At 51.1% G+C, this 27,793-nt stretch overlaps 3 protein-coding genes and 1 long non-coding RNA gene across 28 annotated transcripts in view; 2 read left to right on the plus strand and 2 right to left on the minus strand.

The window, feature by feature from the left end:
* The window catches only part of MED12L (mediator complex subunit 12L), a 145,626-nt gene extending 141,020 nt beyond the window's left edge, over positions 1–4,606 (minus strand). For 8 of the 21 annotated variants that reach the window (XM_067002309.1, XM_067002311.1, XM_067002324.1 and 5 more), the window contains exon 1: positions 4,344–4,605. In XM_067002309.1, the coding sequence (XP_066858410.1) occupies positions 4,344–4,442 (99 nt within the window). In that variant the 5' untranslated portion in view covers positions 4,443–4,605. Of the gene's footprint in view, positions 1–2,434; positions 3,904–4,343 lie in introns of those variants that run through there. The other 13 variants (XM_067002313.1, XM_067002319.1, XM_067002329.1 and 10 more) reach the window with 5 other exon arrangements.
* A 47-nt stretch (positions 4,607–4,653) lies between these two features.
* On the plus strand, positions 4,654–15,522 carry CLRN1 (clarin 1). Its single transcript, XM_013199268.3, has 3 exons — positions 4,654–8,071; positions 13,755–13,934; positions 14,438–15,522. Exons 1-3 carry the CDS (start codon positions 7,819–7,821, stop codon positions 14,701–14,703), a joined length of 699 nt encoding a protein of 232 aa, XP_013054722.1. The 5' UTR covers positions 4,654–7,818; the 3' UTR covers positions 14,704–15,522.
* LOC106047680 (uncharacterized) lies at positions 9,287–16,592 on the minus strand. 3 transcript variants are annotated; one of them, XR_001213892.3, is made up of 5 exons: positions 16,496–16,592; positions 14,548–14,690; positions 12,204–12,316; positions 10,258–10,415; positions 9,287–10,152 (listed from the first exon to the last, which is right to left on the minus strand). It is a non-coding gene; the product is annotated as an uncharacterized lncRNA (long non-coding RNA). The 3 variants fall into 3 exon arrangements; XR_001213894.3 differs by having other exon boundaries at positions 12,158–12,316; XR_001213895.3 differs by having other exon boundaries at positions 14,548–14,677; positions 16,496–16,583.
* Positions 16,593–18,614: 2,022 nt separating this feature from the next.
* MINDY4B (MINDY family member 4B) lies at positions 18,615–27,749 on the plus strand. 3 transcript variants are annotated; one of them, XM_048059506.2, is made up of 12 exons: positions 18,615–19,397; positions 19,638–19,665; positions 20,690–20,836; positions 21,616–21,735; positions 22,737–22,828; positions 23,424–23,589; positions 24,020–24,085; positions 24,632–24,702; positions 25,544–25,616; positions 25,891–25,995; positions 26,406–26,586; positions 27,234–27,749. In XM_048059506.2, exons 1-12 carry the CDS (start codon positions 19,282–19,284, stop codon positions 27,374–27,376), a joined length of 1,308 nt encoding a protein of 435 aa, XP_047915463.2. In that variant the 5' UTR covers positions 18,615–19,281; the 3' UTR covers positions 27,377–27,749. The 3 variants fall into 3 exon arrangements, with proteins under 3 accessions (XP_047915463.2, XP_066858435.1, XP_066858436.1); XM_067002334.1 differs by lacking the exon at positions 25,891–25,995; XM_067002335.1 differs by lacking the exon at positions 20,690–20,836.
* The last annotated feature ends 44 nt before the right edge of the window (positions 27,750–27,793 follow it).

Below are 27,793 nucleotides of genomic sequence, written 5' to 3' on the forward strand. Positions count from 1 at the left end.
TGGCCACCTGAGCACACTGCTGGCTCATATTCAGCCGACTATCCACCAATACTCCCAGGTCCTTCTCGGCCAGGCAGCTTTCCAGCCACTCATCTCCCAGCCTGTAGCTCTGCTTGGGGTTGTTGCAGCCCAGGTGCAGGACCCGGCACTTGGCCTTGTTGAACTTCATGCAGTTGACCCCAGCCCATCGCTCCAGCCTATCCAGATCCTCCTGCAGAGCCTTCCTGCCCTCGAGCAGATCGACACACGCACTTAGCTTGGTGTCATCTGCAAATGGATGTCGAGCTTTCTTTCCAAACGTCAAGCAGGGCCCCAAGCGAGCCCAATCAAGACTTTAAATGGTTTTGAAGTTTAAATAGCCAAATGAACACCCAGGCCCAAATTGTATTAATTTCCTTTGGAAAGCATTTTAATTGTTTCCCGTGGAATGCTTAAAAGCTACCTATATATTTGCAGCACTTCCTTTGCTGAGCATTTATGAACCCAACACGCACAACCCTTACAGAAACAAAGCCTAACAAGTTCAGACCAATGTTCACGGGCACGGAGCACCAGCAACTCCACAGGAAGTCAGACCCCAAACTAAACCCGCACACGTTACTTCCCCGCATCGCAGCAGCGAGCCCTGCAAAGCCTGTTCGAGGAGGCGACCCGCAGCACGCAGCAGCCCGGCGTGCTTAGGGCACTCACACCTACACCAGCGAAGCTGCCACAACGATCAAGCACCGAGGCATTATCGCTGCGTGTTCTGGACTGTGTAATTCTGATTAATCTGCTTTTAACAAATGAGCTCCGGCAACTTAAACGTTTTCCTACCTCCTTATTACTTGTTTATTACTTATAACGCTTGTTTATTGCAGCCAGTAGGTGAAAAATGGAAAGCTATTTTTGAAAAACTAGGAACTGGCCAGTTTACTCTGACATCTAAACCGAGCAGACAATGTACAGAGCTACACTACCACAATTTTACAGTCAAAACGAGGAATATTTGAAATACATTCTTTTTCTCCCTAACCTCAAAACTTTCCTTCAGAAGAGAAACTTAAAAGAAGTTCATGAACTCATGAAAGGAACAAAACTGATCTTAACTTAGTCATTCCTTTCAGATCCTCTCACAAGCTCCAGCTTTTGCTTTGTGTCTCCTTATTACAAGAGGGCATCCACTTTCAGCGGCTTGGAGCTACACCAGCGTTGGTTTGGAGGCCTAAAGCCTGTGCAGGAAGGTCCAGCCTTCTACCCTGTGCTGTAACCGCTGTGCCAAAAACCCTGCACTCAGGGTAGGCTTACACCACTGAACGGTGCGTGCCTTCTGAACGGTGAGATCAAAAAGTAGCTCCCTAAAAGAGACTGGTGTACAACAAATACTGTGCCAGTTACAGATTAGCAAGCACCCTGGGATTCGTTAGGATGAGGAAGAACATCGCCGCGCTCAGAGGAGCACTGTCCCCTCGGCACCCGCAGCTCAGGAACCACAAACAAGGACGAGCCGTACCGAGCAGCCGAGCGCACGGGCAAGTTTCTGCACTGCCTAGGAGGATGACATACTGGCCACGCTATGAACGGATAGCGAGAGCTCAAAGGAACACCCTTCTCTTATAATACTGAAGGGCCTAGAAAGACAGATACATTCCCAACCAGCGTAAGGAATACTGGAGAGGCCACTGAAATATCCAGAAATTTCAACCGTTTTACCACGGCCCAGGTGAGAAGGCGGTCCGTGATGGTAGGTGTTGGTGAGCTGAGCTGTGGGAGGCTGCAACGCTGTACACCACGCGTGGAGAAGGCCATGAAATTCCTTACCTGAAGGCTATTTCTCAACATAAAATGATGTGGTTTGTGCTTTCTCATGTTTTGAATCTAAATTAAATTGAAGTTAAAAGGATTACTCATGAGTAAAATTATCAGGATCTGGCCCTGATGATATGGTATATTCAGTATTTATATCTTTGTCTTTAAATAAACACGATTTCCATTATATTTTATCCAGTTCGGGAGTCAATAACTATTTATAGTATAGGAAGCGCTAGAAAAAAAATAAATAAATTCTAATAGTTGCCTACAAATGCTCCTGTCATGATTTCCAAACCTACTCCAAATCAAGAGCAGGCATCACTGATTATACAGAGAAATTACACGCAAAGCACTGTCCAACGTTCAATGAAAACACATTACAGAAAGAGAAGGAAAGCTAACTCCTCCTGATCTGTCTCTTTTAGAGCAGTGTCAGGTGTTAGAAGCAACCCCAGCAGGTACCCTGCATCCAAGAACAAGTGACGTGCTATGCAATTCAAAGATTTCTCTTCGGCTACCCCCTTGTTTTTGCAGAGAACATTTCAAACACGTGGCACATGCCAGTACTCAGCGGCAACGTGTTACCTCCAAGCTTTTCATGAGGGGACCTAGCAAAGGACCCAGATTTCCACCTGCAGCTCACCTGGACAGGCTCTGGAGCTGGCCTACTCTTGCAGAAGGAGCTCACCAGGTCGCTGGAGGTGCTGGCTCCTAGCAGAGCAGGGATCTGGAGAGGCACAGGGCAGCAGTCTGCCACACCAGCATCACCAGACAGCCCGTTCCTACCTCTGCTAGGACTGGCAGCTATGGGTTTGTCTCCTTTTTCAAATGATAGGCAGACTTCGCCAAAAAAAAAAGCCAGAAACAACATATATTCTGTAAATGCTCGATGCAATACATACTAATTCCACACGTACATGTGAAATAAAGACTCTTTCCCAAAACCATCTTTCAATCAATTATGTTACAGGAAAAAAACAATAAGCCTGTTGCAGTTATTTTATCCTCACTGACACACCCATGCAACCCATTTTAAATATTAACCACCTGGGCACTTGCCACTTCCATTCGTATTGTAAGTGACCATGATTATAAACGTGTCTACAAGAACCGATCTGCCACCTGACTAAAAACACGAAACAGTCCAGAGCTGAAAACCAATCTCCATGCACTGCCGTAGCTCAGTTCAGAAGCAGTTCTGCAAGCCTGGTCAAGATCAGGCATGAAAAATACACGCTACACAAGTATTTCTAAGTGCTGTAACTGTCAACTTTATTATAGTACAACAAGAACAGCGGCATAAGGGTGAAAAAGGCAGAAAGATGCTTGAGGTCAAAAAAAAAAATCAGAGATGGCTCGAAAGATTAGCAATGGACTAAAAGACACACATCTCATTGCACGTTACTCCAAGCCCCTCTCTATGGCACTGACCAAGTCGCCCTCTGATGAGCACCGGCTGGCCAACGCAAACTAGACGATAATTCTCATAAACAGCTAACAATTAGCCTCAATCGGCCTACCTTCTGGAAGTCTCAACACTCAGACAGCCAAGCACAAAGCACACTGCGCTGCGCCCTGCTGCCTTTCGCCCTGGAGCTGGAGGTGACCCCCGAGCCCGGCCTGCTGGTGTCTTCGGCGCGCACCGCACCCGGCGGGACGGAAGTCGGCCAGGACAGGCACAGCAGGAGCGCGGGCCGCCCGAAGCCCCCCGGGAGGCCGCGTGCGAGGCACGAGGCACCGCAGCCCCGCGTGCGAGGCACGAGGGCGCACCCCAGGGACCCCCACGGGCTTTCTGGAGCCTTCCTCCCGGCGCCTGCGGAGCGCGGAGCGGGCGGCCTGGCTGCGGCCACCCCACGGCCTCGCCGCCGCCCCGCTCCCGGCCCTGGTCCCCGCCGGGAGCCGTGGCGGGGCGCTGCTCTCGCGCCGGGCCGTGGCTGCCCAAGCCTCGGCCCTCCGATTGCGGGGACGTTCCCGACCTCCGAAGCCCTGCGGCCCGGCCCTCCCCTCCCCTCCGCCGCAGGGAGGGCGGCTCGGCAGCCGGCGGCGCCCCCCGGGGGGGCTCTCCTCAGGGCGGCCGGACCCCTCGCCCCGGGCCGGGCGGTGCCCCCGGCGGGACGGCCCCCGACGCGGCCCGGCCCCTCAGGACCGCCCGTGCCCGCACCGCCCGCAGCCGCTGCCCCGCACCGCCCGGCCGGCCTCAGGGGGCGAGCCGGGAGCCGGCCGGGCCGCGCCGCCGCCCCGCAGGGCGGGTGCGGGTCAGCGGGTGCGGGTCAGCGGGTGCCGCCAGCACCGCCCCGCCGCGGCCGGCCCGGCCCGGCCCTGCCCTGCCCGTGCCCTGCCCAGCCCGTGCCCTGCCCTGCCCGCCCGCGGGCCGCCGCCGCAGGCATCCCGGCCCCGGCCCGCCCCCGCCTCGCCGCAGAAAATGCAAGTCAGCGGGCGGCTCCGCGGCCGCCCGGCGCCGCTCAAAAGTTTCGGGGGAGGCGCCGGGCCGGGAGGCGAGGGCGGCGGCCCGCCGGGGGCTGGGGGGCCGGGCACGGCACGGCCGGGCTCACCTCCTTCTGGCGCGGGTCCTGCGGGTAGACGTCGGGCGGCCCCAGGCGCGGCCGCTTGAGCGGTCTCTGCTCATAGCTGAGGAGCCCGAAGGCGGCCATGATCGCTCATGTTCGCCGCCGCGGCGGGCGGGCGGGCGCTGGAGCGGGCTCCGAGCGCCAGGGAGCAGCACTCGGCGGCTCGCCCCCCGCCTCAGCCCCCGCCGCGCCGGGGGCGGGCTGCGCGCCGCCGCCACGGCCGGGCACGGGCACGGGCACGGGGCGGGGGCGGCTCGGCCCGGCGCGCCTCGCCCGCTGCCTCCCGCGGCGGCCGGTAGCGGCGCAGGGCGGCGCGGTGCCGCCCCCGGCCCCCCGGCGCTGCCCGCCGCAGCGGGGTGCCAAGCGCCGGCCGCAGCCCCGCGCTCGTGCACGGAGCCGGCTTCCCCTTGGTAGCATCGTTACTTGTAGCGCACGGGTAATCGGCCAAGGACGAGAAGTCGTCGCCCAGACGAGGCAGATGTGGCCGCCTCCCGGCTCCGAGCAGGGCTCCACGCAGACGGCGGGCTCCGGCCACCCCTGCCGCCCCGGGGCAGCCCTCAAAAGCCAGGCCAGGCGCTGCGCAGCCCCTCCGCAGCATCCCTGCAGTGACTCCAAGGGGGCGAGGGGTCTCCGGCCTCTGCAGGAGGAGCTGGAGGGCCCCCGGACACCAGCTGGCGCCTGAGGAGGGTGCAGAGCCCCCAGCTGCCGCCCCCTCTCCTGCCGCTCCTGGCCCGCGCCCGACGGAGCGAGGCCCAGGGCCGCAGGCCCCGCTCCCTCCCGCTCCCCTGCCTGGTGCCTCCCGGGATCCCGGTCCCGCTCCCGGAGGTACCAGGTGGCAGCGGGGGCACCGTGCCCTCCGCCCGCAGTCACCCTGTCCACGCTCGGGCTGTAGCACGGGATGGCCCTCGGGTCATGGCTCAGCACCGCGGTCTCCTTCCAGCTGCCACCAGCAGCAGAGGCACACGGCGCTAAGTCCCGAAGGCTCCTGCCATCCTGGCAAGGAGGGTGGTCATTTCCAACACTGAAAACAGTGAGAAAACGGTAACGGAATTGGTGTCATCTCACACAAACGGGATGCAAGCCAGGCAGGACTTGAACGGGACAAGTAAGCTTAAGAAGGCAGCCCTTTTCCAGTGCAAGGGAGGGGACCATCGGGGGGGACCTGAGGCCGCCGCACAGCCTGCAGAACAGTTCGTGGTGCTGCGAGATGCGTTGCCTCAGGGAGGAGCATCCAGGCAGTCAGGCCAGCTGCTAGTTATCATCCCTTGCCCCTGTGCCAACCAGCCACAGCAGCGCTTTTACAATATTCCTTGGTTACTTCTGTTTGTTTTTTAACCTTGGCCTCGAACAGTGACTCCCTTAATTCTTGTTCCAGTGTGACATTAACAGAAAGCCTGGAATCTAGTGCCTAGTGCCTCTGAGGAAAAAGCAACAAAAAACAAAACCAAATATTTTTGTTTCCCCTTTTTATCTTTCACTTGTTGCATCTTCTTTGGTTTTGTCATATATTCAATGTAGTATTCACTGTGGTGGAGCATGCAGCATTTGCAATAAAATATTTTCTGTGATCATCAGATACCTCAGCTTCACTTTTTTCAGTTAAATACCTGAGGGATAAAATAACCAATTATTTCCTTTGTGTGTTCTAGAAGAGGGAAGATGTTACAAAAACCTGTCAAAACATTTATTGAAAGAGACCTTCCTTTTCTGCCAGTCTAACATGAAAGCATGTGAATTTCCTTTCCTGTATTTGTTTGATAAACAAAGCATCCCAGGTACCAGGGAATATCATTTTAGCCATGGAGAAAGCAACATTGTTTTACTGTGCAAATACGAAGAAACAGATCCTGTAAATATCTCCTTAGTGTTCAATCCGGAATTCAGCAGCTAGATGTGGAAAGTGATTTGTACTGTCTACCAAGATACGTATCAAAGGGTTTTTGAACAAGTCTGTAAGAATCCGTAACTGATAATGAAAGTTCCTGTGACAAGTTGCTCCAAAGCAAACTCCAGGACCACTCTCAAGTTCAGTTTCCAGCTTGTCTGTGCACAAAGTTCTCTCCAGCCCACGCCCCTGCTGCCCTCACGCCACCCGCCACTGCCGAGGGCAAAGCCCTAGGAAGGGAAGAAGGTGGGAAGAAGGCTGTTGCATGTACATGCATACGTTCAAGTCTTGCTTTCACTGCTACCATGTGGTGATGGTTATGCTGAAATGCTACACTTCTTCAGGGAATAAGTGCATTCTGTGTAGGTGCTCAAAATCATCTTTAAAAATAAGCGTATTTCCAAACCTACTGCTCAACATCATGCACTGTGCAAGCTCAGAGGGGCCAGATTCCAGTGACAGTGCCATCTTTTGGTTACATGTCATGATCATGCATGAGGCAGTTTTATTTAAGCTTTAGCTTAGAAAAAGCCACGTCTGTACCCAGCCTTGCTTCATTTTAATTCTAAGCTTGTCTAAAAACATATGTAGTTAAAGCAGACTTAGTCACCTTTAAGCTTAATTGATATGATACTCTTAAAACATCTGAAGAGTATTCCCTCCACAGACATGCATCCAGATAACAAAGTACTTAGCTGAATTGGTTTGGAAAATAGAGAAAAACCCTTGTGTTGCCTAGAAACTGCCAGCAGCCAGTAAATCGATGCTGCCGGCCACACGGCTGACCCCAGGTGATGCCCCGGTGAGGCAGCATGCCAGGGCAGCCCCAGGAGCAGCAGCAGCAGGGACCCAGCCATGGGCACCCCACCTGCGTGGCCTGGAAAACCAGGTGGAAGAGTTTGCCGAAGCATCCTGCTGCATGCAGCAGCCAGGGCGGGAGCAGATCCAGCAGACAGCACCGTGCCAGGGCAGAGCAAACACCCAGAAACAGGCGGGTGTCGCAGGGGGGGCTGCCCGGCCCAGCCCGGGCACCACACACTGCCTCCCCGCTGCGTTAGGAGCGCCCATAATGGGAGAGAGAGCTGCTCAACACTGCTGGCTCTAGAAGAATTCCTGGAAAAATAAAGCCCTCTAAAAACTTTACTTTTGGATGGGGGATAACCAGACAAGCAGCCAAGCCCGGTCCTGAAATCCTTGGGTCAGCCAGGCAGACAAGGGAGGAACAGAGCACTCCTCGAATTACAGAGGTTCCTTCTGTCATCTTAAACCATTATCAAGTGACACAGGATGCACTGAAACACTCTGCAAACTGCTTTTTTCCAGGCTGGAGCGTGCAAACTGGAGTTATACAGTAGACAGAAGGGGATAAGGAAAACACAGACGTCCCCAGCACCTGGCAGGGCAGCGCGCCCTGCGGTGCCTCACTGCCGAAGCCCCTGAGGAGGGGGCTCTGAGGAGGGGGCTGCCGGCAGGAGCGTGGCTGGGCTGGGCACCCAGCGCCTGCCCGCCAGGGCGATGGAGAGCTCCTCGCTGCCTGGCTGAGGCTGCATCGCCCCAAGGACTTCGCGTGCCACCATGCCAGCCCAGCAGAAGAGAATCATCTTTTGCCTAGCTGGGGTGTTCAGCTTCGCCTGTGCCCTGGGGACTGCAGCAGCCATCGGCACTCAGCTGTGGATTAGAGGAACGATCCTCTGCCAGACCGGAGCCCTGCTCGTCAACGCCACCGGGCAGGAGCTGGAGAAGTTTATCGGGGAAATCCAGTACGGGCTTTTCTATGGCGAGCGAGTGAGACAGTGCGGGCTCGGGGGGAGACCTTTTCAGTTTTCATGTGAGTAAGAAAGGCGCTTGAATTATTTAGCACTGTGCTGCTCACTGCTAAGGGAACCAGGAGATAACTGCCCTGGTACCCCCTTGTTTGTACGCAGACCTTAACAGGCATGAAATTTTCTAAAGCCTAATGCTACCCTTACAGCATTTCAATCTTCGGGTTTAAATTACTCTTTTCTGATACTAGCAAAGCCAGACTAATGTTTTCAGCAGTTTGTGTTTTAATTACACAGATATCTACATTTCAAAAGATATATTTTTTAAAAGTAATTGCATATATTGTTTGTCAATTAATCTCTATCATCTTCCTGCACGTGTCAACATTACATCCTCTACTCTGTCATGAAAGAAAAATAAACTAGCAGGAGTCTCATGAAAGAAATAGGGGTGTGGAAGCATTTTGCTGCTGCTGAGAAACAAAGCAGACAGAAATTAGTAATTTGCTGTATTAATTGGAAAAATATCTGGTTGATACTAGCTGACATTCAGACAATTGATCTGTAAATTTAACTTAGTAACCAACATTCAATATCTTATGGAAGACTGTTAGCAGTGGTTTTGCTTTACATGTAATATTCATAACCTGTTCATCTTCAAGGATAAGAAGATCAATGAAGTGATCAAGCAAAGACATTTTGCATGTAGCAACACTAAACAGATGATAAACAGTCATTTCTTATACATACTGTATGCCACCTGAAATTATTACAAAACAAAATTTGGAAGCAATCTGCTAAAGCAGCACTGGCAAATTGCTTACATGAGTCATCTAAGGCAAAGTAAGGTTACCAGATTAGGCATCATAAATGGTCTACTACATAATATTTTTTTCAAAGCAGTAGACTAGACTCGTTTAATACAATATGAAGACTTACCTTCTCTAATTAAATTCCATTACTAATCTATTTAGCTAGCTGGAAGCTCTCGGTACCGCTGCATGCTGTGGCTGTGAAGAAAGCTGCGCTGCCCTGCAGGTATAGGCTGCAGAAAGTTTTCAGAGCAGTCCACGGAGCCCCAAGGAACTCGTTTCCTACCGTGGGTCGAGCTGTCCCTTCCCGTGAGCAGTTGCCAGCCCTGTGGCCGAGACCTGCTGGGGCCCCTGGCCAGCGCTGACAGGACCATGGGGCTCTCGCCTGCCTCAGACAGGGGCCCTGCCCTGGTGCTGCTGAGTGGCCACCCGGGCATCCCATCCTGCGGGGAAAGCCACCCCGAGCCAGGGGCAGGCAGCTGGCTTCTGCTCCTTATCCGCTGCTGAGACTCCCGGACCTTGAAAACATTTCCTTGCCTTGCTCAAGCTCCTGTCCGTACACTTCTGCTTTCTTAAGTTCATCGCGTTATGGCTAAAACATGTTAATGTACTGCTAGGGTGATTCTACCAATAGTTTCTCTGAAAACAGACAGGCATTCAAAGCTTTCAGGAATTCCATAAAGAAAAAATGGAAGAGTAATTCACTCAACATCAGTAAATGTCTTTTTTTTTTTTTACATGGAGAAATGAGGTTTGAAGCAGGTGCTTTAATGCCTGTTCTCAGAATCTGAACCTAATGCTGGATTTAATCTCATGCCTGAGACCCCCCAGGCCAGAAGAGAAGCTGTGGTACACCTGTGGTAGGGCAGCATCCCCCCCTAGAGAGAGCAGGCTGCCTTCCAGGTGCCCGGTGGCCCAGCCCACCACCGACAGCAGATCATCACCCAGGGCAGCAGCGAGAGCAGGTCTGAGCGGAGCCTAAGAGCCTCGGCAGACCCAAAGCAGCCTGCCCAGCCTGCGCAAGGGCACTCTTTTACCTTTTAATTTCCTTTCATGCAAGTCAAGCATTAGTAGTGAAATACTTCAGTAAGCCCCACGCAATGTTACGAGCACGTTGTAGGTTGTTTATCTGCCCTGGAATCCTTTATGTAGCACATGCTGAAGAGGTAATGCTGCAAGGCCATCTCCGGCAGCGCGTGCACCCGAACCGTTGCCCAGTCACAGCCTGAACAGCTCCGTCCGCGAGCCCAGCAGCAGGTCCCGGCTTCACCTCCCTGCTTTCACCGACAACTGACAGCAAGCATTGATGTCCTCTTCACAAATTGTTCTCAGATCTTTCAGATTAAAAAGCAAATGCAACAGTTATTTTAATAGAATTAATATTTAGAAAACAATGGTTGGGTGGCTTAGCGAAGTATGCGTCTACCAAAAGCATTCACCTTAGAGACCAGACACAGAGGCCGGTTCACACTCCCTGAGGCTATAGGAAACCCATTCAGCCTGAGCCAGAACTCCCTGGGAGCGTCCCAGAAAGCAGAACCACCACGTACAATATACACGTCTGTCGTTTAATGCACTGAAGTGCACTTCAGCATGTCTAAGAAGAAAAGACATGGAAAATAGGCTAAATGATTTAGTTCTATGTTTGTTCCCATTAAACGCTCCCCTCTGACCACTGTATCTCTTAATTGTAAAATGAATTCGCTCTGCCAGCAAGCCCTGTTAGGCTGGGGAAAGCCTTCTGCCTCATTTACTCTTGCTGACTCTCATCTGTTTCTAGGTCAGCAGTTCATTTTCTAAAGGTCACTGGCATGCATACTAAAACACTATTTCATTCATTACAGTGAAGGAATGTTTTTCTTTCAAGACAACATTGTTACTGGAATTAATTTTTCCCAATATGTCGCTTATAAAATTTTAATGACAAAAACTATAAATGCAGGTGCCAAGGGAAAGATTCAGCACAATGCAGTAGCATACTTGCTTAAAATAAACAAAAATCTGTACTATTATGTAAGTTCTTCATGTTCTCCCAAAGGATTAGGTAGTGTTGCATGAAATAATGCTATCCCTTGCTATTCCTTGCACAAATTCTGCACAAGCAAGGACTCCTCAGCCTTTTGCTGGCTATTTTGAATAGTACAAGAGTAAAATTGTACTTTATAGCATACTAGCAGTACAGCTGTTCCTTACACTTGTAAATACATAGCATTTGTAACTTTTTGGAGTATTTTGCAGTCCAGCAGACACAAGGTCTAGTTTCCAAAACCTGCTTTGTTTTACTAGGATGATATAAGCAATTTAGCCATCAGCAACAACTGGACAATACATGGCCGTCAGCAGCAGCTGCCTTCCACGCATGGAGATTCTCCCTGCACACCAGGCAAACCTGCCCAGTCAGTAACGGGGCAGCCGAGGGCGAGCACCGCACTGCAGCGTGCCCACAGGGCTGTGCATGCACCGCAGGCCCCGCAGTGCCCCTCTCTGCTCTCAGCAGATATTGGCAGCACAAAGTGGCAGTCAACACAGCTTCGGGAGCAATGCACAAACATTTGTGCCATTAATTTCCCTTTTGTTCAGTCAGGCAATAAATTGGCTTGACACCACATTACCTGCTTCTCTGTATTTACTGCATTGCAGGCTACAAAATGTTTGCTGGTAAACATTTTGCAAGGTAGGTTAATTTACATGAGGCTTATTCCTCCCAGCACATTGCAGCTGCAGTGAGGCAGCTCCAAGGTGTTATTACCCTGCTTTAATCATGCCCCTGTGGATCAGCAGCAGCTAAGTGTGTTTGATGATTACTTCTGAAATATCCATTGTCGCTAAACAAACATGAATGATTACAGATTACTCTTATACCAAGGCTGATCAACTGTCCCATGCCCCAGCCAAGCAGGATCACGCTCTGAAATAATAGCTAAAAAACTGCATGAAAAAAATATTTGAAATGATTCCTAACATTTGGCCTATGATGGTCACACAGGCCATTACACGGCTGAACCTCAGCACAGCCTCTGGTAGATCAGGCAGCAGTAATTAACTGTAAATGCCAAATCACACACAGCATGGCTGCTGTTTCCCCCTGTGAGGGTCTCCTTGTGCTGCATGGGCTCCCGAGGGTGGGCTGCTGGGGCAAGCGACATAGCAGCAAATGCAACCAGTGCTAACACAGGCTTTGGAAACAATTATATAGCACAGAGCAAGCCCGTTGCAGGGACTGCCTAACAGGCACTGCTCACACATAACCAACAATGTTTTTCCTCTTGACCCTGCAGAGCAAAGCTCTGATGCAAAAGCAGCAGCATCTTGCCAGCCAGCAGGAGAACCAGCACAGACCTGAGCAACACTGGGTTTCATAGCCACACACTTCAATATTTGACACCTTGTTTTATCTTGGTATCCTACTGTCTTATTGTAGGACTTCTCCACTTCTCATTAATTCATCATCTTTTTGGCCATATGCTTCCAGAAAAAAACATCCCTCAAATCTTTCACCTGTGGAAATACACGGGAAAAAACTTTGATCACACAAAACACTGCATCTTTCAAAGTTTCATTCGGAGTTTGTGGCACGTACTCCTATGACATAACCTTTATGAACAACTTCTATTTTAAAACAGTGAAATAAGATACTACTTTAAGAGATTAAGGTAAGTACAGGAATATACCCTTTAATAAAAAAATAAAAACAGAAAAACATCAAGTGATAGGAAACCTATCCTTTTAGGTGTCTTCAAATCAAATCTTTGGCATTGTTAATGGATTTTCACAGGGAGTTTCCATTATTTCCATACTGTAAACATCCACACACATTACCTTCCCCCAAATATCATTCATTCTTGCAGCTTTTAATGTCACCCAGAAACAGATCACACTGCAGTCCACCTGTATGTCAGTACCACAGGTTTACTAATGTTTTCTTTTTCATTGTTAAATGTGGACCTTTAAATTAACATATTTATAGCTTAAGATTTTCAGTTAAAAAAAGCATTTAGCCAAAATTCTTCGTGTATAAGCTTAACAAAACAGCAGTGAATATTTTGCACGAGTCAAAGAGGTGGAATCACTGCTTTCAGATGTAATAGAAACCAACATTACGGCTGGGAGCAGTTCTTTGCTTTCCTAGCAGACAAAGCAGCCAAAGCCTCACATTTCTACGCTTCAGACAGACGGATAGCACGTGGCATTCCAGACCCAGTGAATACCCAAGGCACAGCAGAACCTGCCACACACCCGCCCAACAATCACCTCGCATGCCTGCAGGGTTAGGACCACGGCATTCCTTGGGGCTTTGTCACTCCCACGCCCCACACCAGGCTTGCACCAGCAGGACACCAGCAGGACACCAGCAGGACACCAGCAGAGCCTGGCCTCGCCCTGGCCCCCCTGCAGGACGGGGCCCACTGGTGCTCCGGGCACAGCTCAGAGCGCACCTGTGAGAGTGACAGCGCTCAGCAAGGTGCTTCTTGTCCTGCGTCGCAGTAAGCAATGTCATCTCATTCTGTCTGCGTGTGTGTTCTGGAAAACAAACTGCACTGGCCAGAACAATCCAGTCCGAGAGACATGTTTTGTATGAATTGCTGATCACTCCAGACAAGATCAGACACACAAGTGACACTCGCATCAATCGTAACTAAGTTTGGATGCTAATAAGGGTCTGGGCAAAGCAATAAATACAAATGACATTCCAGTCAGTGAATGAGCTAAGGAAATATAATTTACCCCTCAGTAAGACTGCATGAGCATAAATGCAGGGAGTTTACTTCTGGATTTGCTGTCCACCTCCCTGAAAGACAAATCTTTGGCCAAGCCTCTGAGAGACTTGAGACTAGATCTGCTGCATTTGGAAAAGCACAGTTTAAGTAATTTGCACAAATTAGCAGCAAATTGTTTATATTTTTATTATGTATTTATTATTGCTTATAATTTTTAGTTTTTCCAGATCTGCTCAAAATTATCCCTGCAAGTATCCATGTGAGTGTCATTCTCTTCTGCACGGTGCTGATTGTCTTTGCTCTGCTGGGAACAGGCTTCTTCATGTACAATGCTTTTGGCAGCCCCTATGAAACCCTGCATGGCCCTGTAGGGTTGTACCTCTGGACCTTCATTGCATGTAAGTACCATTCCACATTACCTGAATTTGGGATTATTTTTTTTGGCTGATTTATCAGCACTGGAGACTAGTAAGGACTACGGCTGCATTGACTCCAAAGTGACAAACTAAATCTAGGAGAGAGGTGGATAATTTTGCTGTATTAACACCTGGCTTTCCTCCAAATTGGAGTCAGGAGACAAATGCTGAAGTTCCCCACAGCAGTGGGTGGCGGGACAGGCCAGCAGGTAGCAGAGAGATGGGGCAGGCTGCCCTGTCCCCTGTCAGGAACATGGGGACCCCAGCACAGCCAGTGGGCAGTGAGCCCCCGGCACAGGGAGACAGGTGGGGAGGTCTGCTTGTGACACACAGCCTGGGGTTGGGGTCTAGAAATAAGCTCCCAGTAAAAATTAAGTCATGATGGCCATAATAACACCATCAATACTGCATTTCGTTGTGATGGATGTAATATAGCCTTGCTGCCAGGGTTTCTGATGTGGCGAGCATCTCTCATGCTCTTTCAGGTTCCTGCGGTTGTCTCATCCTGATTCTCTTCTCCTCAGAGGTGAAGATCCACCACCTTTCAGAAAAAATTGCTAATTTTAAAGAGGGAAGTTTTACATTTAAGACTCACAGTGAACAGTTTGCAGATTCCTTCTGGATCATCCTAGGCTGCTCCTTGGTGCACTTCATGAACGCCCTCTTGATCCGCTTTGCTGGATTTGAATTTCCTTTTTCAAAATCGAAGGATTCAGCGACAACCACTGGAGCAGTTGACTTGATGTATTAGATTTACATAATTTATTAACATTTAAAGCAAAGAGGTTTATCACTGCTATCTTCAACAACCACCAAGCGTACTAACTTTTAAATGATTAGCTCTAAAGAAATTAAAAACAAGAGAAGGTTTTAGATAAATGTCAATGTGACATATACAGTAAACAAAAGATAACTTGCTATTTGGCAGTATCTAAATCAAAATACTTTTTCTTTCTTGGAGTAAAGCCTTATCAAGATATCTACTTTTCCTTCCTCCAGGAACTTATTTTAGAATTAGGTGGTATGAACAAAATTAATCAATAGCATTGAACTGAATCTAGATAGTAAAATAAGTAGTCAACCATGTAAGAGGTTGCTATCACCAGCAGCACAGTTTTCACCTCTACCTGTTGTAAGAGCCGCGATGCAACCATCACAACATCAGGGCAGCAGACCACAAGGGGAAAGAGCAGCAGGGCCAAGAGGAGAAAGCCCTCGGGCTTTGTGCCTCAGGCAGCAGGCACTGCCCCAGAAACCCCGCTAGAGGGGAAGACATGGCTATGGCAAGGGCTCACAGACAAAACCCAAGCACCTGAACCCACCACTAGCACTTTAAGCTTGCGTCATTTGTGGCAATGCCATTATTTCTGTCCATAGACCTCTCTTGAGTTTTTAATTTTAAAAGCCCAAACTACAAAAGCCCAAACTATAATTCATTGATCCTGAATTCCCCAGTGCAATCACTGCAGCTGCAGGTATGACATGCCTTTGGTTAATTGGTTAAAGGCCTACACAAGCAAACTGTTGTTTTTTAACCCAGCCGGCAGCTCAGCACCACACAGACATTTGCTCGCCGCCCCTCCCTCCCCTCAGGATTGTGGAGAGAATCAGAAAAAAAGTAAAAAGTTTATGGGTTGAGATAAAGACAGATTATTAGGACAGAAAATTAATAATAACACGCACAAAGCAAGTGATGGACAATGCAGTTGCTCACCACCCACTGACCAATGCCCATCCCATCCCTGGGCAGCACCCCAGCCAGCCCCTCCATATTAATTGCTCAGCATGACGCCAGATGGTATGGAATACCCCTTTGGCCACTTTGGGTCAGCTGTCCTGGGCCTGTCCCCCCAGCTCCTGCAGCACCCCCAGCCTGCCCACTGGCAGGACAGAGCAAGAAGCCGAAAAGTCCTTGGCTTCGTGTAAGCACTGCTCTGCAGCAATTAAAACATCAGTGGGACATCAACATTATTCTCATCCTAAATCCCAAACACAGCACCCTACCAGCTACTAGGAGGAAAATTGACTATCCTAGCCAAAAATCAGGACATAAATATAAGATGTAGAGGAGATGCAGAGTACTCCCTCCTGCTCACATGAGGCAGGAAGCCTGACCGAGCACTGCTGAACAGCCACTCTGCAACACAGCAAGGCAAAGAGCACAGCCAGGAGCACAGCAACATAGCTCCAAACCAGGCACCTTTCGCACTGTGCTACATCCACACAAAGCCTCATTGTCACAATTACAAAGAGCTCTGCCCAGAAAACAGCCAGTAAGTGCTCTCTCATCAAGCAGTGCAAATAAACAAAAGTCAAAGTTCTTGGCAAACAGCAGCAATGGAAAGAGGCATCGGACACACTCACACGGCACGCTGCAGCTCAGCAGAGGCTGATGGGGAAACACCTGAGGCTCTCCAACTCAAGACACACAGGAAGCCAGAGGGGATGAATGCATCGGCCCCTGTGTCCCTGAACCTCTGCAGGTCGGGTAAAGCAACCAGGCCACTCACCCCAGCTACAGCTACGTCAGCCCAGTTACTTACAGGCAGGTCAAAAGAGCTTCAGCTCAGCAAACACCACCTCCGTGGAGACGAGGCTCCCCTTGCATGGCACAGAACTGCTCTTCCAAGCTAACAGCAGAGGAGGTGCCCTAGGGGAGGGGGGGCTGCACCAGCTGCCCACTTATCTGCCGAAGTTGCTGCCCGCTTCAGGTGCAGCTGCAAGCAATGAGCAATCCCACTCATCACCCCTGGAGTCACCTTGTGTCTCTGCCAGCCTTGTGCCTCGAGCTGCAGCATCTTACAAGATGGCCTTGCTGACATTTAGGCCAGTTTTTATACTTCTGCTATGAGTGGCAGAACAACCATGCTGACTGCTGGTTATTTTTGTGAAAGGTGTGTCATCTACGTTCCTGCTCCACCGAGCCTTGTACAGAACAACCCTGCCTCCCAAGCTGTATCATATACGCCTAGTTTCTAACAATGCGTAAGCACTACTGCAAGTTTCCATGACCACCAACATTTTTTTCATAATTTTCTTCTGAGTTAATGTGTCTTCTTGTTAATTAATATTAATGTATCTTCTAATACATAGTTTGCATTACATTTTGTTGTATTACTTACCATAGAGCAAGTAATGAGAAGTAAAGTTTTGTCCTCGTTCCTGGTGTTTTATGAAACCAGTCTGCTTTCAGCTCTGCTGCCCCGCTGGCGGCCGGTAGCTCAGGGGTGAGAGGTACTGGCTGCCCTCAGCGCTGCGTCTGCCCTGTGACCCTGGCCAGCTCCGAAGAAGGAGCAAGCCTGTATTTGTAAGGCAAAGAACTGCACGGACCTGCCTCAATGCAGAAGATCAACCTTCTCACCATGTTTGCTGTGCAGAGGAGAGGGGCCCTGCTTCTGGGGAGCCGCTTCACAGAGAGCTCCTCTCCATCCCACCCCATCCCCTCCCAGCCCACTCTCAAGTAGGAGGCCAGCTGTTCAAGCCATGCTTGTCCATTTCCCAAGGCAAACATAATAACTTCTTACTAGCAAAATACAATCTCGACAACATTTACGTTGGACCAGCTGAAAGCAACAGTTGCAGTGAGCATGAGGTGCTCGGCTCATGCTCCTGGATCAACACCAGCATGTACCAGATCACTTTTAATCCATGAGCATCAACTAAAGTTTTGCTCTGCATCATTTCGAGACTACTAGGTTTCACAATTAAAAAATACATATATACAGTTAGGAGAAATATGTAAATATATTTTGAAGGTTCTTGAAAATTCAGATTTTTTTCTATCACAATAAAAAAAATACTACGCATGTGTGTCTGTGTGTGTGTGCATGCAGTGAGCATACATATAAACACAAGCATGTGCACTACATGTTACACAGGGTGTGTATGAGGCTTATACCGCTGACCCAGCAATGCCGACCCAGAGGTGCTGCAGACGCGGGTGCTCCGCGCCTGGTGACCCCACGCTTCAGTGCACGGCTGTGAGGGGAGCCAGGGCTGCACCGGTGCCTCTGCTGGCGGACTCTTTTGAAACAGGTCCACTTTTACTTTTTTTGTTGTTGAAGGTACTACGCCAAGCAGATGATTTATCATGCAGCACCCGCTTAAAGAGTAAATGCAGTCAGCTTCTGTGCTGTGGCACCGGCAGCATATCCAAACTGAAACCTACTTGCAGAAACTTTTCTAAAGAGCACAGCCAGGAAATTACACGTGTCTGCAGATGCTGGGGCGTGGAGCAATGAAGGTGTTGGTGCAGTGGGAGAGGTGCCAGAGGAGACCCCTGCAGGGGCGGCTGGTGCCCTGGCGGGGTGCTGAGGCCTCCGGGTCCCTGCAGGCAGCATCGCCATGGGGGGGGGGGGTGCTGCTGCTGCCCCCGCTGGGGTCCTTCTGCCCCCAGCAGTTGTGGAGCTGGAGCCATGCGATAGAAGGTGTTAATGGAAGCGTGCAGCTGCCCCTCCAGCATCTCGCAGCATGTCCTGCACCACGGAGAAGCCGGCGGGGCCGAACCCAGAGCCCCGCTGCTGTGGGTGTGGGATTCCCCCGGGGCCGAGGCGGAGGCAGCTGCCAGAAGGAAATTCTCCAGCATTTGGTGGGCGCCTCATGCGCAGCTGGCCTGGATAGCTTCAGCGTTAACAAACCAAGCTGCAATCCGAGTTATTTCAGATGATCCTGCGGAGAACACAGTGAAGTTGGAGCCAGTCTGGGGCCAGAACCGGGCAGCGCCCCCCGGTCAGGCCCGCACCAGCCCCGGGATGCTGCCAGCGGGGCTCCGCTGCCCGCGCTCCCCCAGCGGCTTCCCCCGCGCTCCCCTCAGCTCGTTCACGTGAGCTCAGCCGCATGTTTTTCCACCAAAATTCAGAGGGATAGCCCTGGTCTACAGGTTACCACAAACCGAAACAGAAGGAAACTAACGAAATGTCCCTGACCGCAGCGGCGTGAAACCAGTGAGTTTCCCACAGCTCCGTCAGGCAGAGCCGCTGACCCTGGGAACACAGGCCTTCTGGCCAGCCGGCAGGCACCGACCAACATCCCCCTTCCTGCAGCTCGCCCGTCCCCAGCCGGGCTCCCCGTGAGCCGGTGGCTGCGAGGTGCCTGCGGAGCCGGCTCGTGCCCGGCCCCACACCGCGGCCCCAGCCCTCGCAGCCCGGCTGGGCCCCGCTGCGTCCCCCCGCTGGGCCCCCGCGGGCACCCGGCTGCAGCCAGCAGCGTCTCGGGTGAAGCGCCAGGGCCGTCAGCAGTGAGCAGGAGAACAGACCGCGACCAGCACTAATGAAAGTTTAATCACGACGTGGCAGCGGGAGGTGACGGTGAGCCTGGGGCCACGGCTCCGATGGGCGAGCGGGGAGCCGGGCACCCCGGGCACCCCGGGGCGCAGGCAGCGCTGGACGAGATCTGCAACAAAATTTCGGATCTGAACAAATGGAGAGAAATCTTTCATTTCCGTGGGTAAGGTTTTTGTCCCCCTTCATTATCACATATTTTAAATTCCAGACTTTTTGTAACATTAAGTTATATTTCATCACAAGACTTATGTGAATGCGGAAAAGGTCTTCAGGTGCTTAGTAACGTGAGTGCAACAGCTTTTCCTCCTCTTCTCTTCTGGCGTTCTTCTCCAGCTAGTCTCCTGTTTCTTAATGCATTAACAATGCTTCTAATTTATTTTTTGATTTATATTTTATTTTTCAGTTTGGAAATCAGTACTACTACTCATCAGGTAAGCATTTCTCTAAAAGATAACATTTTGTACTTGTCTACCAGTTTTTGCAATTGTTTTGCTACATTATCCTATTGCAGAAATTACTCATCCGAGTGTGCAGTACAACAAACAGCCTTCATAGAGACTTATTTCTTGTGCTCCTTTTCTAAGAAACATGCATTTTCTTCAGGTATTTAAAGGGATGTTTTCTGGATCTGAATCAAAATAGCAAAGTATTTCAACATAAATTGACCTTTTTGTCTAAACATAACAGTTTTCATGGTCAATGGTCAATTTTAGAAGACAGGGAAGAAAAAAAAAAAGATAGTGAGTGAAGAACATAAAATACAAGTATTTGGAGAACCTATTCCATCCTTAGGTTGACAAGCACTGAAGCTTATTTCCTGAAATTCGGACAACCACGACATTCTTCTTCTACACTATAATCATTTGCTTGTGTGGGAGTTATTTTTAACAATTAGTTAAAGTTAGTTGGAAGTGAAATATACAAATGCACATTTATCTATCTAACAGAAATATATCTAAGCCTCACACCCTCACCAGTTTATACATAGTATAACAACTTAGGAGCATAAAATTGATATTTGAGAGTAAATATCATGCACCTTTAAAACAAACAATTTGTAACTAAAAATTGACCGTGTTTACCCAGGCCTGACTTAAGCAGAAATATCCCCGGTTGCTGTTAGCCTGCTAGTGTTGAAGGGGGCTGTAAAGGAAAACCCGGCTGCGCAGGGCCCATCCCCACAGCCAGCAGTGGAGTGCGGTGGAGGCAGAGCCGAAAGCAGCGCGCTGCGGCGGTGGCGGGGAAGGAGGCGAGCAGGGCACACGGGGCACGGGTGGTGCGGGGACTGGCGGGGTGAGGGGACGAAGCTGCTGCCACCAGGCACCATGGGCAGTCCTGCTGCTGCCCCTCGGCCCCGTGTGCCATCATCTGTGCTTGTGCTGGGGGCTGGAGACCCTGGGAGCGCGCCAGGAGCCAGCCGTCTCCGAGCACCTGCCCCTCTCTCCCTTCCTCCAGGGACGCCCGGGCTGCGGGACGGACGGAGGGCACGGACCAGGTGGTGCCGGAGGGACCCCGCAGCCTCGCTGCCCGCCCGCGGTGCCCCGGCCTCCCCCGGCCTCCCCCAGGCGGGGCGGCCAGCCCCTCTCGCTGGGCATGGCGACGGTGAGCAGGGCTGCCGAGCCGGGCACGGGCCGGCCTTCGTCCCCCTGACACAGGGCGCGGGAGCCTCGTCCAGAGCTGGTCTCGCCGGGCCGAGGGCTGCAGCCTGCGGCTATCGGTTACAGAAGCACGTCATCGTAGTTACTTATTTATGGGACTTTTAAAGAACACGGCTGTAACACAACCTCAAAACCAACATACTATACTTCACGTTAGATAATAGGTCCAATGGCAAGGCACACAATGTCCCTGCTTCTTGGTGCGTTCCTAGGGAATAGCCTCAGAACAGAAGGCAGAAATTCAGGAGAGCAGGAGGATGTTTTTCTGCTTGCCCACATGGCTGGTCTGCAGAGCATCAGTGCTTGGTGCCGGCCGTCCCTGGGCTTTTACCAAGGGGCTTTACCAAAAGCTCGGCGGGTTTTCTGCAGGGGAAAGGCAGAGGGGTCCCCAGTGCCGACCTTGCCACCTGTGCCCTCCAATACAAAACCCATCACCTGTCACTGTGACACAAACATAATAAAAAGCTCAAGAGCTTGAAAAGCCTGAAGAGGGCTGCCGGGCTGAGCACACCTCCAAAAAAGGTCCCGTCCTGAAGAGATGTGGGCACAGAACCGCCCTTAGGGTCAGCTTCACGGGATTCCACCTGCTCCATGAGGGGCCCCCACTCACAAATCACGTGGATCAGGGCAAACAACTTGCATGCTCAGGGATATGTGCCTAGTGTTTTTGCTCCGAGGCTGCGGATCCTGCAGGAGCTGCACCCGGCACCTTTCCATCCCCAGGGGCTGCGGAAGGTGCTGTTCGGAGACGCGTCCCGCGTCTTCAGCCGTGACTGGGCACAAGCGCACTTCAGGTTTCGCGAGCCGCACTCCGACCTGGCCTACGCTCTGGAGGCAGACAAGGTAATGCTCCAGTGCCGCGTCTTCGCCCCGGGTCAGCCCACGGGATGTGGCAGCCAGAGGTGCGCACGCGCACACCCGTATACCTGCAGACCTGCACACACCCCTCCCGCACCCGCTCTGGTGACACACGGTGGAAACACTGGAGCAGATTTCAGTGGAACAGCTATTCTGATCCAGCAGCGTGCTGCAGACACAATCTCAAAATACCGCAGCACTACATGCATCCAGGGACAAGCAGAGGGTTGCTGAGGGTGGGCACGTACAGGCGTACTCGCCCATTTATTTGGGGCAATAGTCAGCCACTACTTACTGCCCCACCTGGAAGTGAAATAGGTGAATTTATCTGCATTTTATCTTACTAAAATAGGGTGGTTCTATTCTTCCTTATTTGCCATCATAATACTACCCCCCAAAGAAGCAGCAGACCAAGATACACATTTAAAATTGCAAATACTCTTGACCTGCCAGGAGGTTAAAATGCTTTTCACAAAGGCAGGTGAGGCTCCCTGAGGTCCAAGGACACTTGAGTGCAGCGAAGAAGGCAGATCTGCCTTGGGCAGCAGGCAGGGCCCTGCATGCGGCCCCCCCTCAGCTGGAGCCGTGCTCCTGCCAGCCCCTGGTCCCTTTGCCACGAGGCGGAGGAGAGGAGGCAGAGCCCATGGTGCTGACCCTGGCCTCTTCTCTGGGGCTGGGACCCCCGCCTCGCCAGGATGCACACGGGCATCCTCCCTGCATGAACAGAGCGACAGAGCCGCCACAGGCTCTTCTTGCATAGAGACTTCTTATTTTTAGGCACATAACATCTTTTTCAACTTACTTTTCTATTTATCTCAGAAGTCAGCAGCCATCCTGAATTACCAGGGAGAAAAGAAACACTACTGCCCTTGATGCTGGCAGCAGGATGGCTCAGACGGTCAGAAGGCTGCAATTTCCAGAAGACCTGCACGGCTCAGCTTGTTTGGGCTCATTAGCACTGGCAAGTGTTTGCTTTCTGTTTCTAGGGGGGAACGAGAGCCATTCTGATGGCTGTACAAGGGAACATCATTAAATATCTGCTCTTCGTAAGAAACACAGAATATACTCACCTGGAAAGGTAAGCAGATGAGCCTTCCTGGGGAAACACAAAAACTGTTTCCTTGCATTATTAGAACTTATACAACTAGCACCTGCCTCCAAGTTTTACCAGATGAGAACTAACTTCAGGGCTGCAGCTACAGATGGGGACTTGCACCCTGCCGGAACGCCGTACCGGGCTCCCAGGCAAGGATTTTCCCACCAAACCGTCGCTGCTGCAGGAGTGGTGCTTGTTTCCTCGGCACAACCTCCGGTGCTGTGGTCGCAGCGGGGCACCCCGCAGCACTCGGACGGTCCCTGTGCCGCTGGAAGCGCCGGGGGCGATGGGCACAGCTGCAGGCACGGCTCCCCTCCTGAATGCCCTGCTGCCTTTACAGGTCCGCTCCTTAGAGCAGCGTGGGCCTGACTCAGGATATTCAGGCAGGACAGGGCCTCTGGGGGCTTGGCTGTGAGCGGGACCACTCCAACCTGAGGGTGTGGGGACTCTGCATGTTCTCGAGGACGGGCACACAGCCAGCAGGCAGCTGCAGGGGACATGGGGCGATGGGGACACAGACCCCCTGCTGCCACTGCCCCCGCCTGCCTGCCGCACTCTGCTCTGCCCTGCTCTGCAGATTGTGCAAAATAAGCCAAAAGGAGCAAGGAGAGGCCCTGGCTGCAGCCCTGGCAGACAGCCTCTGGGCAGCAGGAGAAGGTCGGGAAGCCACCGTCTGCCTTATCTCAGCAGCCTCCCACTTCGTCCCTACCGCAGACTACAAAGCAGACAACTTCACTGAACGGGTGAGTATGAAAACACATTCTGTAAACAATTTTTTTTAAAGATATTTGGCCTGAAGATTTTAGAAAAAAAAAATCTCATAAACCTGTTCCCTAACTTACGACGCATCACAAATTATAAGCACACAGGCCCCACATCCCAGCTGGAGCTTGGAAGATGTTTCTGTCACCTTGTGAAGGCTTTAGGTGAATCCAGGGGCTGTAATTCTTTTTCATTAAAGACTGATCTTTCTTCTGGAAGAAAAAAAAAAGAGTTGACTTAAAGCCTTTCCTTTGCTATTTGCAAAAACCTGAACTCCACAGTTGAGGAGTGGTCAGAGTAGTTTCTTGTGTTAGTCTTCCATTTGTCTGAAGGAAACACTGAATTAAAAAGCTCTGCTTCTTGACATAATGTCTCCTTTTTGGTTTCTCACCTTATGCTTTTGCCCTACAGATTCAGCTGTTTAACTTTTTTGAGAAAGCAGCAGCTCAGAAATTTATCTTCGACCACATAAATTGTGTACGTATGGAATATTTGCTTTATTCTGAGTTATTTTTTGCTTGCACCTGATCTCTCACGCAGAAGTGGACCTTGCAGAGCTCAATAGCAGGGCCTTCAGCAGGACGGCCAGGCTGTTAGCCCCAGTTGTTCAGGGAGTTCCGTGTTTGTTTTTTTTTTTACTATGGGAAACGATCCCACTGCCACTGCAGTCACTGGAACCTCACCACAGATGCCAGGCAAACAGCGCAACATTTTGTACGTTATTCAAATTGGTTTCTTGCACCTTTAGAAGAAAAAAAAAAAAAACAAACAAACAGAAAAACACAAAACACGTACAAAAATAGGTTAGTCAAGAAATTGAGGTTTTTTTTTGTTTGTTTTGTTTTTTTTGCTTGGTCCTATTCAACAGAATTAGTAGCAAAGCCAAAGCCTCCCCACATTAATACCATAGTCATTTGGCTCATTATATTTATCTAGGGTCGTTTTAAGCTGAGGAATTGTTTTAATTAAGCATCACATACGTGCCATAATTCCTTCCCTGTGATTACTTTTTTCTTTTTCCAGTTCAAAAGCGAAGGAAGTAAGGGACTGATCCTGTTTTTATACAGTTTACTTTTCTCTAGGACACTGGAAAGGTATGTTTCATTTTTTTAATAATTTTCTTCTAGTTTAGTTATATTTTATGAAATAGTCTTTTTCTTATTTTAGTTAAATGCCCACTCTTAGACTAATGAGGACAAGCAACAGTCAGAGGAATGTAGAGCTACTGGCTGAATTTTGAGGAAAGAGGCTGATATTGTACGTTAATGTGTGTCCTTCTCGTGCCTACACGTCCAGGAGCAGGCAGGAGGGAGCAGCAGAGAGGCGATGTGCCTGGCTGCACACACAGGAAGAACAATGCACTGTACCAAATCAGGAGTTATTCTACCGATAATCGTAATCAGAGTTACAGCTGATTAAACTTAAACACGAAAATAACAAGAAGTTTATTTAAACACAGGAAAAATACATCAGCATAACTTTATTAGCAAAGGAAGCTGATACAGTCTTTCTACAACCAATGTAATTGCATTTGTGTAAAGATGCTATAGAGAGATACAGAGGCACAGTTGCACCAGTGATTCATACCAACGTGACACTGATGGCTAGTTAGCAAAAAAATTGCAGTGCTACTTCAAATAGTTATATCCAGGTTAAACTTGGGTGGAACTGAGGCACTGACTGAAATCTCTGTTCCATTCTGCAGAAGGTTTGAGTCCGACCCTCGCTTTGAATTTTAACAGAAATAGGCCTGAAATGCGAGAGCTCAGGAGGAGCATAAAATTACTGTAGTAGGACACTACTGCTGTGCTCAAAAAAGAAAAATAAATGATTCTGTGAAATTTCTTTCTGTTTTCCTTGTTAGTCAGACATGATGTATAAAGCTCCAGTCACTGACCTGGACATTACAGCGATATTTTGTGTCTGGTTGCACAGGGTCCAAAAAGATTTAGGTGGCACGACAGCTCATCTGTTAGAATTCAGTTGTGGAACTGTCATCTGCACACAGGTAAGGTCAGCCTAACTTTCCAAGTGTTTTTGTCATTGTTATTCCTCCTATGTTTGATTTTCGAAAACACCCCCACCTGTTAATCACCTAAAAAAATCGTAAGGCGACATTTGCTGTAGGCGTTACCTGTGACCTGCCGGCGGTGCCATCGGAAGGCCGGTGGGCAGGCAGGGGTCCCGCGGCCGCCCCGCGCTGTGCGGGGCCAGGGCCCGGGGCCGGGCTCCCAGCGCCTGCCCTCGCGCTGCTCCAGCCTGACCGCGGCCCCCTCCTGCAGCCACTGCTCCAGGTCGTGCTGGCGGGCAGCGCGTGCCCCGGCCGCCGCTGCGAGGTGGGCTTCCTGTGCTGGAGCCGGGAGGAGGCCGGGCACCGCCTGCCCCCGGTGAGCCCTGTGCACCCCATCCCCAAAACCGCTCCCAAAACCGCTCCCATCCCCAAACCTGCTCCCATCCCCAAACCCTGTTCCCATCCCCAAACCCTGCTCCCATCCCCAAAACCGCTCCCATCCCCAAACCTGCTCCCATCCCCAAACCCTGCTCCCATCCCCAATCCCACTCCCATCCCCAAACCCGCTCCCATTCCCAAACCCCGGCCAGCTCAGGGGGCCTGCAGCTGGGCAACAAGGGCTGCCTTGGCTCCTGCTCATCCTGCATGGCAATGAGGACGAGCAGGCAGCAGCGCTGCAAGGCAATCCATACCCAGAGCAGTGTAACTGAGCTCCCGGGGAGCTCTGACGATGCTGAGCACCGGCTGACAGTGAAGGCAGACCTGAACTGCCCGTTCCACCCCTAGGTTGGGAGCGTGCTGAAAACCCCTAAATTTCCTATCTGGCTGTGCAGCATCAATGGGATGCACAGCGTCCTCTTCAGCACCAACAGGCTGCTCCTGTCCGACTGGAAGATGGAGCACGTTTTTCATCTGTACTTCTACAACGGGCAGCGAGGGCAGACGAGAACAGCCCACCTCACAGTAGGTGAGCACTCAGCCTGACCCCGGGGGGCACCGAGCTGCAGGTGTCACGTACAGGCGTGCGTGGAGCTGCGTATGCACAGCGCTGCGTGTATCTGCCTACATACACAACCCAACGGAGCAGTGTACGTGCACTGATACAGACACATGCATACAGCACGTGTTTGCGTTTCCCTGCCCAAGAGCAAGGTGCTGCCAGGCGCCCCTGAAGCCTCACACGCCCCAGGCAGTGCGGGTTGCTCCGAGCGGCGCGCTCAGGAAGGGCGTTCCGTGCTCCCCACGCACTGCGCAGTCACCTCCACTTCCTGAACACCCAGCCCTCGGCTCTCCTTTCACCATGGCATTTAAAAACAAGAAACTTGAAAAACATCACACTGAAGGCTGAGCCTGCAGGAAAGAGGGGTGAAGCGAGATTCGCTGTCACAGTACGCAGCATGGCCGCAGACGGCTGCGTGCACCTGTGCAGAACTGTGACCTGCAAACACGCTGCAGGGCAGCGCTTCCGCAGCCCCCCCCCACCAGGTGGGCAGCCCACCTGCAGCAGCTCAGCTCTTTTGCTTTTAACCTTTAAATTTTTTTTTTTGGGGGGGGGGGGGGGGGGAGGGGATGACCGTGTGGGTTAGGTGTTTTTTAACTGCATTTCCTTTCCAGACACTCACTCCCATCACTGGGAAGAGGGCCGCTGTGCAGACACAAGCAGCCCAGGGAAGAGGTCTCCGTCTCTAGAGATGGCAATCAGGACCAGGTGGCCAGGCGCGGCTGTCAGCTGGAACGGGACGGATCCCTTCTTCTGAGGCATGCCAGCGTCTCCCCCTCCTGCCACAGAGCACTGCGGTCTGAGGGGGAAAGGGCGCTGCCACCGGCAAAACCAGGCGCGGACGCCGAGCGGATGCCCTGCTGCGCGGGGCGTCACACCTGCTCTGAAAGCCTGCACCAGTGGTGCGCAATCACTGGCGACGACACCTCCTTGCACACGATTTTTGGGTGGTGGGATGCAGTCTGCTTCTCACTAAAGTTGGCAGAGGAAAGAAAAGAGCATGGCAACACAATTTCCTTCCAGGCGGAGATGTTAAAAAAAAAAAAAAAAAGAAAAAAAGGAAGTGCTGTGAATGTGCTGAACACAGTGAAAGTGAAAACAATATTGAGTGTTGACAATACTGTGTGCATCAAATTTATTTAATCCAGCGTAGGTAACTAGTTTATCTGGCTGC

Source organism: Anser cygnoides, chromosome 9 (genome assembly GCF_040182565.1).
Source record: "Anser cygnoides isolate HZ-2024a breed goose chromosome 9, Taihu_goose_T2T_genome, whole genome shotgun sequence".
In the NCBI taxonomy this organism is placed as follows: domain Eukaryota; kingdom Metazoa; phylum Chordata; class Aves; order Anseriformes; family Anatidae; genus Anser; species Anser cygnoides.

Bases quoted from the DNA above. Each gene is read 5' to 3' on its own strand.
- CLRN1 (XM_013199268.3), top strand. From the start codon at position 7,819: ATGCCAGCCCAGCAGAAGAGAATCATCTTTTGCCTAGCTGGGGTGTTC. The intron at 8,072-13,754 runs GTGAGTAAGAAA...TATAATTTTTAG, and splicing joins GAGACCTTTTCAGTTTTCAT to TTTTTCCAGATCTGCTCAAA. The intron at 13,935-14,437 runs GTAAGTACCATT...ATGCTCTTTCAG, and splicing joins CCTCTGGACCTTCATTGCAT to GTTCCTGCGGTTGTCTCATC.
- MINDY4B (XM_048059506.2), top strand. From the start codon at position 19,282: ATGGGCGAGCGGGGAGCCGGGCACCCCGGGCACCCCGGGGCGCAGGCA. The intron at 24,086-24,631 runs GTACGTATGGAA...TTCTTTTTCCAG, and splicing joins TCTTCGACCACATAAATTGT to TTCAAAAGCGAAGGAAGTAA. The intron at 25,617-25,890 runs GTAAGGTCAGCC...CCCCTCCTGCAG, and splicing joins GAACTGTCATCTGCACACAG to CCACTGCTCCAGGTCGTGCT.